General features: G+C 40.8%; 1 protein-coding gene across 1 annotated transcript in view; it reads left to right on the forward strand.

Annotated features, from left to right (window-relative positions):
- The window catches only part of LOC137320959 (aminopeptidase Q-like), a 160,567-nt gene extending 149,138 nt beyond the window's left edge, over positions 1-11,429 (forward strand). The window contains exons 19-20 of the mRNA XM_067982989.1: positions 5,436-5,514; positions 7,183-11,429. Coding sequence (XP_067839090.1) covers positions 5,436-5,514; positions 7,183-7,335 — 232 coding nt within the window. The 3' untranslated portion in view covers positions 7,336-11,429. The remainder of the gene's footprint in view (positions 1-5,435; positions 5,515-7,182) is intronic.
- The last annotated feature ends 1,934 nt before the right edge of the window (positions 11,430-13,363 follow it).

The following is a 13,363-nucleotide window of genomic DNA, read 5'->3' on the forward strand; positions in this document are numbered from 1 at the left end:
ATCTTGAGCAATAATCTTTTATGTGGCACCTTGTTGAATGCCTTCTGGAGACCTGGTACTCTATTTAAATGGCCAATTTTACTGTTAAAAAAAAACTCTGCACTGAAAATCCTTCGTCCTTCTGGAGAGCCTCTATCATAATTCTGGCTGGAAGAGCTTGAAATTAAGGTGGGACCTGGATATTCCAAGTCCTGGCCTTAAGTTGGGCATTCCATGAGGGCTTATAAGATGCAAAGCCTTCACCCATCACTTAGAAGGGATTATGTTAAATAAAATTACAATAATAGTCCAAGTATGCTATATGTTACACAGAACCAACCCAGATTTTTTCACTAGCCACTACCCTGCTTCAACTCTAAGGGGTAGAAAACTGGCACAACAAGTGCCAATTTCATGCAGCGATGTCCTGTGCCCGATCAGCGCACAGATACAGGCACTGCCATATTGGCACAGGTATCTGCCCAGACACCTATGGCGCCCGCCCGAAACAGGCGTTAGGCTCCTCACATATGTAAATGAGAGGCTTAATGCCTGTTTCAAGACCCCTGCTCTAAATTGGTCAGCAATGTGCACCACTCAGGATTCTTCATGGGTCGCTACGATCACCACCAAAGACATAAGCTCTTGTTTTAAACATTCCTGAGAGCTGCTGCCGGCCGGCAATTGGTCCCCCTCTCTTTGTCCTTCCGACCCCATCCCAGGACTTACCTTAGGGCCACTACCGAGCAAGGGTGAGTTGCCTCTTGATACAAAAGAACCAGCAGTTCACCCAAATTAATACTATGAGGCCCAAGGCCTCATTTTGGGGCAGACTCATGCCTCATGCCTCATGACGATGTCTGTGCGCCGTGGGTTATGCGCACAAAAATTGGCCATAACTAATTTTTATCTCCAAACCTCCATTCCCAGCATCAGACCATTAACATCTCTGCCACTCAAGACTCTGAACTTTGGCTATACCCAGTTGCCAGGCAATAGGAAATTGATCCTGCTGCATGCTGCACTGCTCCCCTCCCTGTGCTTCTTTCCTCAACTAGCTGCTCCACCTCTGGCTCATGCCCATGTGTGAACAACACCATGGGCGATCTACCAGTACAGTGGGTGAAAGACATGAAAGTTAAGATCAAGAAGCCGTATGAGGTCCTCTTATTAATGTTCTTTGTTTCCTTTGCAATTTCACATGGAACACTTCCACTGGTAAATTTTCTGTGATGCGTTATCACAGCATCAGTACCTATACAGGGATCAAAGTCAAATGCTGCTTTATGTCCTGTACACTTAAGCAGAAATCACAGTAAGAATCCAAAGCAGTTCTCCTTACATCAGACACCCTCTTACATAATTGAACTTCACTGCAGCAGGTGGGAGAAGCATAGCCCTTACCCCCACCCCCCTACATGTCCTCCCAGAGTGAGTCTACTTTCTGTTTGTTCATAGCGTACATTTCATTCATTAGATGTTAATTCGATGTTCAGTCATATCACCTATAAAATCTTGTTGTGCTTCATCACAGAATTTTGCCTTTCTTTGTTGCTTATTCTGCTCTGTGTAATGTTTTGCTTTATCACAGGATTTAAGAGCATTAAGTATTGTTTGCGGACAGTGAAGAGACTTGTTAGCTCTCAATAAGTGATCACCCTATTATCACAGGTACATTTTGATTGGCTGATCCATGTCCACACATTATACCTCATTCCATCTTGAAAAATATTATCGTAAGAATCATATGTTATGGAGACCACACCTGGAGTATTGTGTGCAGTTTTGGTCTCCTTACCTAAGAAAAGATATACTTGCCATAGAGGGAGTGCGGCGAAGGTTCACCAGACTGATCCCTGGGATGGCATGACTGTCGTATGAGGAGAGATTGGGTCGACTAGACCTGTATTCACTCGAGTTTAGAAGAATGAGAGGGGATCTCATTGAAACATATAAAATTCTGACAGGGCTAGACAGACTGGATGCAGGGAGGATGTTTCCCCTGGCTGTGGGGTCCAGAACGAGGGGTCACAGTCTCAGGATCCCTGTGGAATAGGACATTTAGGACTGAGATGAGGAAAAATTTCTTCATTCAGAGGGTGGTGAACCTGTGGAATTCTCTACCTCAGAAGGCTGTGGAGGCCAAGTCACTGAATATATTTTAAGAAGGAGCTAGATAGATTTCTGGACACAAAAGGCATCAAGGGGTATGGGGAGAGAGCAGGAATATTGTATTGAGATGCAGGATCAGCCATGATCATATTGAATGGTGGAGCAGGCTCAAAGGGCCGAATGGCCTACTCCTGCTCCTATTTTCTATGTTTCTATGTTTCTATCATCATTCAGTAAAGTCAGTTTAAAAAACATATTATGCATAAATCAATAATTTTGATCCCAGTTAATTTAAAAAACTTGTTTTTTTGTGAATTTTTGTAATCATCAGGGTGAAGGATGTTGCTGCTGAGGAATAGAATCATAGAATCATAGAAAAGTTACAGCACGGAAAGAGGCCATTCGACCCATCAAGTCAGCGCTGGCTCTATGCAAGAGCAATCCAGCTACTCCCACTCCCCAGTCCTATCCCCATAGCCCTGCAAGTTTTTTCCTTTCAAGTACTTATCCAGATCCCTTTTGAAGGCCATGATTGAATCTGCCTCCACCACCACCTCAGGGAGTGCATTCCAGAACCTATCCACTCGCTGTGTAAAAATGTTTTTCCTCATGTCATCTTTGGTTCTTTTGCCAATCACCTTAAATCTATGTCCTCTGGTTCTTGACCCTTCCATCAATGGGAACAGTTTCTCTCTATCTATTCTGTCTAGACCCTTCATGATTTTGAATACCTCTGTCAAATCTCCTTTCAGTCTTCTCTGTTCAAAGGAGAACAACCCCAGCTTCTCCAGTCTATCCACGTAACTAAAGTCCCTCATCCCTGGAATCGTTCCAGTAAATCTTTTCTGCATCCTCTCTGAGACCTTCACATCTTTCCTAAAGTGCAGTGCCCAGAACGGGACACAATACTCCAGTTGTGGTCGAAACAGTGTTTTATAAAGGTTCATTATGAATTCCTTGCTTTTGTACTCTATGCCTCTATTTATAAAGCCCAATATCCCATATACTTTTTTAACTGCTTTCTCAACCTGCCCTGTCACCTTCAACGATTTGTGCACATATGCCCCCAGATCTCTCCGTTCCTGAACCCCTTTTAGAATTGTGCCCTTTAGTTTATATTGCCTCTCCGCGTTCGTCCCACCGAAATGTAACACTTCACATTTCTCTGCATTAAATTTCATCTGCCACGTGTCCGCCCATGCCACCAGCCTGTCTATATCCTCTTGAAGTCTATCACTATCCTCCTCACTGTTCACTACATTTCCAAGTTTTGTGTCATCTGCAGATTTTGAAATTGTGCCCTGTACACCCAAGTCATTAATATATATCAAGAAAAGCAGTGGTCCCAGTACCGACCCCTGGGGACACCACTATACACCTCCCTCCACTCCAAAAAACAAGCGTTCACCACTACTCTGCTTCCTGTTACTTAGCCAAGTCTGTATCCATGATGCTTCTGCCCCCTTTATTCCATGGGCTTCAATCTTGATGACAAGCCTATTATTTGGCACTTTATCAAACGCCTTTTGAAAGTCCATATACACCACATCAACTGCATTGTCCTCATCGACCCTCTCTGTTACCTCATAGAAAAACTCTATCAAATTAGTTAAACACGATTTGCCTTTAACAAATCCATGCTGGCTTTCCCTAATCAATCCACACTTGTCCAAGTGACTGCTAAGTCTGTCTGGGATTATCATTTCTAAAAGTTTCCCCACCACCGAGGTTAAACTGACTGGCTGTAGTTGCTGGGATTATCCTTACACCCTTTATTGAACAAGGGTGTAACATTTGCAATTCTCCAGTCCTCTGGCAGCACCCCCGTATCTAAGGATGTTTGGAAGATTATGGCCAGTATCTCTGCAATTTCCACCCTTATTTCCCTCAGCAACCTCGGATGCATCCCATCCAGACCGGGTGACTTATCTACTTTAAGTAGAGCTCGCTTTTCTAGTACCTCCTCTTTATTAATTATTATCCCATCCAGTGTCTCAACGACATCTTCCTTTACTGAGACTCTGGCAGCATCTTCTTCCTTGGTAAAGACAGATGCAAATTGCTCATTTAGTACCTCGGCCATGACGCTCTGCCTCCATGAGTAGATCTTTTTGCTCCCTGAACGGCCCTCACCCTTCCTTTTACTACCCATTTACTATTTACATGCCTATAGAAGACATTTGGATTCCCTTTTATTTTTGCCGACAGTCTATTCTCATACTCTCTCTTTGCTCTTCTTAGTTCCTTTTACACTTCCCCTCTGAACTTTCTATATTCAGCCCGGTTCTCACGTGTATTATCAACCTGACATCTATCATATGTCCCTTTTACTCTCTATCTCTTTTGTCATCCAGGGAGCTCTGGCTTTAAATGCCCTACCTTTCTCCCTTGTGGCAATGTACCTAGATTGTACCTGAACCATCTCCTCCTTAAAGGCCACCCTTAAAGAACACTTTCCATTTTGGGTATCTGGCTATATTTTCCCCAATTTATACTCGCCCTGATTTTTTTGCTTACATTGAGGACCAGAGAAAAATATTACCACTTGAATCAAGTACTCACCAGGTCAGGTATAACATGGTTAGATAGAGAGTGTAGCTCCTTGTACTCTTCTTTCACAGGTGCCTCAGTACAAACCTCAAGAATAGTCCCTATGTGGCAATTTTCCAATTAAGGCATCTTTGAGAGAGACTGTTGATATAGTGCTGAGTTGGCAGAAATTTTGTGCTATGGGGCCATGGCCAGTAGGAACTAAGTTAAGTTTGCCCAAACTAATTTCATATAGGAACGTTACAACCAGTAGACTGAGAAAACTTTCACTCCATCTGTCCATACTAGATTCAAATCCAGGTCCTGGAGATGAAAGGTTGCTCTCCAAAGAAATAACTTGCATTTATATAGTTCCTTTCATGGTCCTCAGTATGTCCCAAAGTACTTCACAACTAATGAATATACTTGTGAAATTTAGTCACATGAGATGAATGATCAGATAATCTTTTTTGGTGGAATTGGTTAAGGGAAGAATTTTGGTCAGATTAGGGGGACTCCGTGCTCCTCTTCAAATAATATTTGGGATTTTTCAGTCCACCTAAACAGCAGATGGATCCTCAGTTCAATGCCTCTTCCAAAAGACAGCACCTCCAGCAATACAACAATCCCTCAGTACTGCACTGAAGCATGGGTCTACATTATGTGCTAAAGTCCTGGATGGGACTTGAAGTCACAACCTTCTGACTCAGATGCAAGAATGCTACCGACTGAGGCACGATAGCACTAATAATATAATTTATATAAGATTGTCATTGTATTTATATTTCAAATTACTTTTGTCCTTCTCATTGTAGCTATATAGATTACGATCATCTGAGATCTGTATTCGAAATTGTGGCGGAAGGATTTTCAACTGATTTTGAGCTTGAAGAGGTATGAAAGTTTGATATAAGCTTTGCAAATATAGATGCTGTATCAATACTATTAAATGCAGTATTTTAAAATGGCCTAATTGGCCAAAAAGATAACAATAAACACGAGAGCCAAGATATGAGAGTAAAACCTAGAGCCAAATGTGCAAGTACAAAAGGAGGGGATTGACTATAAATCCTCAGTCACAACAACAACAACTCGCATTTATATAGCACATTTAACATAAAATCCCAACTCACTTAATGGAGGTGTAAAGAAAAAAATGGATGCCACACACAGTGACCAAAGCATGGCCAAATAGGTGGGTTTCAAGGAGGGTCCTAAAGGTAGTGAAGAGGCGTAGGGAATTCCAGAGTATGGGGTCTATGCAGCTCAGGTCACAGGCACCAATGGTGGAGTGAAGTGAAGGGGATGCACAAGAGGCTGGAGTCAGAGAAATAGCAAGTTTGGGAGGGAAGTGTAGCACTGGAGGAGGTTACAGGGATAGGGAGGGATGAGGCCATGAATGAATTTACACACAAGAATGAGAGTTTTAATATTAGAATCATAGAATCATAGAAGTTTACAACATGGAAACAGGCCCTTCGGCCCAACATGTCCATGTCGCCCAGTTTATACCACTAAGCTAGTCCCAGTTGCCTGCACTTGGCCCATATCCCTCTATACCCATCTTACCCATGTAACTGTCCAAATGCTTTTTAAAAGACAAAATTGTACCCACCTCTACTACTGCCTCTGGCAGCTCGTTCCAGACACTCACCACCCTTTGAGTGAAAAAATTGCCCCTCTGGACCCTTTTGTATCTCTCCCCTCTCACCTTAAATCTATGCCCCCTCGTTATAGACTCCCCTACCTTTGGGAAAAGATTTTGACGATCTACCTTATCTATGCCCCTCATTATTTTATAGACTTCTATAAGATCACCCCTAAACCTCCTACTCTCCAGGGAAAAAAGTCTCAGTCTATCCAACCTCTCCCGATAAGTCAAATCATCAAGTCCCGGTAGCATCCTAGTAAATCTTTTCTGCACTCTTTCTAGTTTAATAATATCCTTTCTATAATAGGGTGACCAGAACTGTACACAGTATTCCAAGTGTGGCCTTACTAATGTCTTGTACAACTTCAACAAGACATCCCAACTCCTGTATTCAATGTTCTGACCAATGAAACCAAGCATGCCGAATGCCTTCTTCACCACCCTATCCACCTGTGACTCCACTTTCAAGGAGCTATTTGAGGCATTGAGGACCAGGAGCCAATATAGGTTAGTGAGAACATGGTTGATGGGCAACTAGACAGTGCAGGATAGGATACAGTTTTCGATGATCTGATGTTTACAAAGGGTGGTGGATGGGAGCTGGCCAGGAGAGGATGAGAATAATTAAGTCCAGAGGTGACAATGGCATGGATGAGTGTTTCTGCAGCAGATGGGCTGAGGTGGGGCAGAGACCCTCTGTGTGGGAAAGAACTTTTCCTCTTTCCAGCACTTCTCCACAGCCAGGCAGTTAAGAGCTCAGCAGAGTAGAAAGAAAGTCTCTTTCATACTGATTACTGAGAGTTTTTTTGAGAACTCCTAAACAAGGCAGAAGTCGCTAATAGGCTTTTAAACCAAAGTAAACACATTTCCATGACTCAGCTTATTCCTACATTTATATGTTTCTTTTATAGTTCGAATTATTTCTGAACAGTACCACTGATGAAGGAGAATGGTCAACAATTGTTAAACAGCTCATCAAAGAATCACGAGAGGCTTTTAATTGGAAGAAGAAAATTCATACTCAAGTTCACAATTGGTTGAGTGAACATGTACCTGAAGATTAAAACGACATAAAAAATTTCAGGAACATAAAATGGTCCATAAGCCCAAACAAGCCCATCCTTTTTCACAAATCAACTCGACCTACCTAGTTTTGCAATGTATCCTTCAATCCCTTATTTCTCAAAAGGTCTCTAACTCATTTACACTGATTGCTTCAATTGCCTTTCCTGTTAATTTACTGCATAATACTTTATTATTTTAGTATAAAAGATATGCTTGACTTTCCTCCTACTTATAAATTCTTAATTTTAGCGTGGTCCTTGGCATCTATCCCTTCACCCTGATGAACAATAAGTTGGGCTCAATGATGTTAATTCCTTTAATAATCTGGAAAATTTGAATCAGATTACCTCAGTTTCCTCTTCTCTAAAGAAAGCAAGCCCAATTCTCTTAACTTTATGCCTGATACACAGAATTATCTTTGTTGCTCAGCTCTGTTAACCTCATAAGGGCACTACTATTCTTCCTGTGATTAAGTGATCAGAAATGCGCACAATACTACAGATGGGGTTTAACCAATGCCTCAAATAGCAACGATGTGACCTCTTTCAATTGTACACTATCACTCTGCTAATGCAATCCAGTACCTTATTTACCTTTTTTTGCTGCAGCTGTGCACTGTTCTTACTGTTTCTTAGATTTATCCACTATAACCCCAAGATCTCTTTCCTGATCAGCACTTTGTACCATTTTCCATTTAACACATATTCATTCTTTTGGTTATTTGTTCTTATGTCAACCATTTCACACTTAGCCGCATTCAATTCCATCTGCCATGTACAGGCCATTATCCAAAAGATCTAAATCCTTCTGACTCTGATGTAAGTTTTCCTTATTATATGTGTGGCCTCCTATTTCAATACCATATAGAATTACAAAGCCTGTACAGCACAGAAATGGGCCATTCAGCCCAACAGGTCCATGCTAGTGTTTATGCTCCACATCCTCCCATCCTTCTTCATCTGACCCCATCAACATATCCTTCTGTACCTTTCTCCCTCATGTGTTCATCTAGCTTCCCCTTAAATGCATCTATGTTAATTGCATCAACTACTCCTTGTGGCAGTGAGTTTCACATTCCAACCACTCTCTGAATAAAGAAGGTTCTCCTGAATTCCCTATTGGATTTATTAGTGTCTATCTTATAATTATGGCCCCTAGTTCTGATCTCCCCCGCAAGTGCAAACATCTTCTCTACGTCTACGCTATCAAACCCTTTCATAATCTTAAAGACCTCCATCAGGTAATCCTCAGTCTTCTCTTTTCAAGAGAAAAGAGCCCCAGCCTGTTCAATCTTTCCTGACCGGTATAACATCTCAGTTCTGGTATCATCCTAGCAAATCTTTTTTGCACCTTCTCCCGTGCCTCTATATTCTTTTTATAATATGGAGACCAGAACTGTTGCAGTGCATGGAACAGTATAACCATTTCAAAAGTTTCAAATAATTAAAAACAGTGAAGGTCCTAAGATTCATACTTGAGGTACTCCACCTGTTGCCTCACCGCCTGAAAATCTCCTATTGATGGGCACCCTGAAGTAAATGTTCATCTCTCGCTTTCCCAGTACGTGCTTGACACGCCGGGAGCACATATCACGAATTCCAGTGCCCACCCATCACAATTTTACGTCCCTTAATTTGTGCCTGAATTCCTAATGTTCCTCCTTGGCAAGAAGAGCTCAGTACCAGGATCATTAAAGAAAAAATTTATCCCTCTCAATTTTCTGTTTTTAAGCCAATTTTCCATCTAGGAGCATATATAGGAACATAGGAACAGGAACATATAGGAACCAGATAGGAACATAGGAACAGGAATAGGCCATTTAGCCCCTCAAGCCTGTTATGCCATTCAATAAGATCATGGTTGACCTAACTCCATATACCCGCCTTAGCTCCACATCCCTTAATACGTTTGGTTAACAAAAATCCATCAACCTCAGATTTAAAATTAACAATTGAGTCAGCATCAACTGCCGTTTGTGGGAGAGAGTTCCAAACTTCTACCACCTTTTGCGTGTAGAAATGTTTCCTAACCTCACTCCTGAAAGTCCGGGCTCTAATTTTTAGGCTTTGTCCCCCAGTCCTGGTCTCCCCAACCAGCGGAAATAGTTTCTCTCTATCTACCTTATCAGTTCCCCTTAATATCCTGAAAACTTCGATCAAATCATTCCTTTATCTTCTAAATTACAGGGAATACAACCATAGTTTGTGTAATCTCTCCTCATAATTTAACCCTTGGAGTCCAGGTATCATTCTAGTAAATCTACGTTACACTCCCTCCAAGGCAAATATATCCTTCCTAAGACGCGGTGCCCAGAACTGAACACAATTCTCCAGGTGTGGTCTAACCAGGGCTTTGATTAGCTGTAGCATAACTTCTACCCCCTTGTATTCTAGTCGTTTAGATATAAAAGCCAGCAATATCTTAGCATTTTTGATTATTTTCTGTACCTGTCCATGATATTTTAATGATCTATGTACATGGACCCATAAGTCTCTTTGGACCTTCACTCTTTCAAGCATTTCACCATTTAGAAAGTACACTGATCTATCCTTTTTAGGTCCAAAGTGCCTAAATTGAAATCCATCTGCCACAGTTTTACCCATTCACTTAATCTATTAATATCTCTTTGTAATTTTATGTTTCCATCTACACTGCTTACAATGCTGCCTGTCTTTGTGTCATCAGCAAATTTGGATATGTGGCTCTCCATCCCATCATCTAAGTTGTTAATAAATACAATGAATAGTTGAGGTACCAAAACAGATCCTTGAGGGACACCACTAGTCACATCCTGCCAATTTGAGTACCTGCCCATTATCCTTACTCTCTGTCTCCTGCTGCTCAGCCAATTTCCTAACCAGGTCAATAATTTGTCCTCAATTCCATGAGCTTCAAATTTAGCTAACAGTCTCTTATGAGGGACTTTATCAAATGCCTTCTGGAGGTCCATATAAACAACATGATTTATCATCTTAGCCTTTAACCACTGAAATGGAACCTTGTCGAAAGATTTCTGAAAATCTAAGTGTTTACCATCAAAAACATTTCTCCTGTTCACTATGCCACTAGTGTCTTCTAAAGATTCCAGCAGGTTAGCTAAACAAGACATCTCTTTCCTGAATCCATGCTAATTGTCCTTTAATAAATTGTACTTTTTCAAGTGTTCACCAATTAAGGGTTATATTTTCCTCTTTCCTCTAATTTTAATGAAAGAGTAGAAACAATGTTGCCCACTTTATACTCGTGTCAATTTTGTTGCCATACTCAGTGGAGGAGACTATCATCTAGAAATGATTAGCGTATGTATGCTTAATAAATTCGTGTGACATTGATCAGGAAATTCCTCAGGGCTACTCCCAGGGTTTCTGCCACACTTCCGGCGAAGTTAGGCTGCTGGAGTGGGAGCAACTCAGGAAATTCCCAGCCATTATTTTCCCTGTTGTTTTACCAAAGGAATTAATCTGTTTAAAATGAATAATAATTTGCATATACTAATACTGCACACAGTAATTTCTAGGCTTATATCCCTAGATCTCTAGATTGTTTCAGAGTTTCCCAACCCTAAGGCCGAGATTTTCCAAGACCCCATACTAACAGCAGGACTTCAAACACAGCAGCCAGCTTATCAGAAAACTACAGGTGTATTGTTGAAATTTTTTGTTAAGCCGCTTGCTACATGTGAGCCCCACTGGTGGTGTCGGGTCTCAGAACATTTTGTCCATAATTTCATGGTGTATGTCTTGACCTCTTTGAAATGATGAACCTATTTTAGCTACCTTCCAATCCTCAGGATTCTCTCCTGACTTTAACAAACCTTAAAAAAATAATTGCTGTTTAAAACATATTTAGTTTCAAATGGTATTTCCTTTAAAACCTGCGGGTGTGAGTTGTTCTGACCAGGTACTGTGTTGTGAGAACATCTAACCCTTTCCTGCCATATCCTTTATATTATCCAGCTCTTCCTCTGCTGTTACTGGAAATTTGGGGTGAAATTCTCCTATAGCCCATGTCACTGGCAGGACTTCACATGCAGCGAGTGTCTTGGGGGTAATTTTAACATTGGTGATAGTGTAAATAGGGCAATATTGGCGCGGCCGCCCGTTGTACACCTTTCCTGAGTTTTGTTTCCTTTGAAGTCAACGGAAACAAAAATTGGGATAGGTGTATAACAAGCAGCTGATCCGATATTGTCCCATTTACACTATCACCAAAACTTAAAATTACCCCCCTTATCAAAAAAAATCACAGATTTATTGCTCCCGGTTTTCTGATAAGCCACTTACTGCATGGGAGACCTACAGTAGTGTGGAGTCTCAGAAAATGTTATCCTTGATATTTAACTTTTCCTCCTATTCCGAAGAAAAAACAAATATGAATTAACCATTTAGTAACTTGCACTATCATTTTGCTCTTTGTTTAGCACGTGTATATTTGAAAAACCTTTAATCATTACTTGAGATATTCTCACAATATGTTTTATCTGCCAACTTTCATTCACTTGTTTTTGCATGTCTTTATACTATGCTTGTACAAGCTGACTCAGCCTTGAGAAACATTGAATTAAAATCCATTTCAAATTGTACTTTGTTGCATTTTCATAATCAAGGACACTGTAAAGTTTATATACCTTCTATGTAATTCTGTACATGAAGTGGTTTAAAAGTATATTTATCGAGTACCCACAGTTTATACTGTTGATGAATAACTTCTCAACCTTAGGGACCAACATTACATTAGACATGTATCGCTATGGGCTATTGTAATTAAAATATTTAAAAGTATAATCATTCTGGTGAATTATTCAATTTATAAAGTTTTACTTTGCCTCGTTAAGTATCCAATGCTCTTTCACAAAGTAAAGCTGAAAGATTGCAATGACTGCCATGGGTTTCAGGAATAATTTCTGATAATTATTATGCTGAGTTTTGGCATAAAATCTGGTGTATAAGTCACATTTGTATTAGTCTCTCTATTTTATATTTGAATTTTCCTAACAATATTTTTGTAACTTTGTAGAAGTCACCATTTATATTTTTGTAAAGAAAACAAAATGTTGTACCCAGTCCAGGACAATGGTGTTGAAATTCCACAGGCTACTTACGCTGGTATTGTATTCAGATGGAACTTGTTCCCACTGATGCTGTACAGCGCTGACCCTGCATGTCCATTTTGGCAGTTTATTAGCACAAATCCCGTGTATTATGGAATTATTGTGCTGGGGAGCTTGGAAATTAGTAGTGCCGCCTTTCAAAAGCAAGGACTGTCTTGAAGATTACAGCCGCAGCCTGGGGGAGCAGCAGCTAAGTGGTCAACTTTCTGCCAGACTAAGGTAACTGTCAGGTATATGTCATAGAGAGCTCATGGAAGAAAACTTCAAAAACAAGTTTCACGTGCCAAGTGGAAGAAGGTTGCAGTGTCAATGAGTGTTGTTAAAATTGGATAGCCATGTGGTGAAGGATAGAATACTAAAGCCGGGTATTTAGTTGCTTCAAACCTTTATTCACAGAGATTCCCCTTACACACACACACCACATTCCAGCTAAGCTCTCCTATAAAAAGGATACAAGAGTCCCCAGTTGATACCCACTACCTGAATACAATCAACACTAATTGATATAAATCATACAATTAACAAGTGTTACCTCTCTCATCTCCAGTTCGAAAGACCAGTGCCAGAAGAAGTTCAATGACCTGATGAAGGCAGCCAGGGTAGCACACTGGCTGCTGTCCCTTTTCTACCTTGGGCACCCAGAGCACCAACAGACTGTTCACATCCAAAATTAATAGCTGCACAAATAATAATTCACACTGCGCTCTGGTTAAGGAGGGCGTTAACTCGGGATTTTACAAAATGTGTCGCCATCTCCCCTATCAGCAATAACCCCTTCCTCCACTACAGCAGGGTGGGGGGAATCCAAAAGAAGAGGTCATAATCGTAAAGTTAGAGTTATGCTATTTAGGAGTGAAATCAGGAAGCATTTTTCATACAACGGGTAGTGGAAATCTGGAACTTTCTTCCCTAAAAGC

This window comes from Heptranchias perlo, chromosome 4, assembly GCF_035084215.1.
Source record: "Heptranchias perlo isolate sHepPer1 chromosome 4, sHepPer1.hap1, whole genome shotgun sequence".
In the NCBI taxonomy this organism is placed as follows: Eukaryota; Metazoa; Chordata; class Chondrichthyes; order Hexanchiformes; family Hexanchidae; genus Heptranchias; species Heptranchias perlo.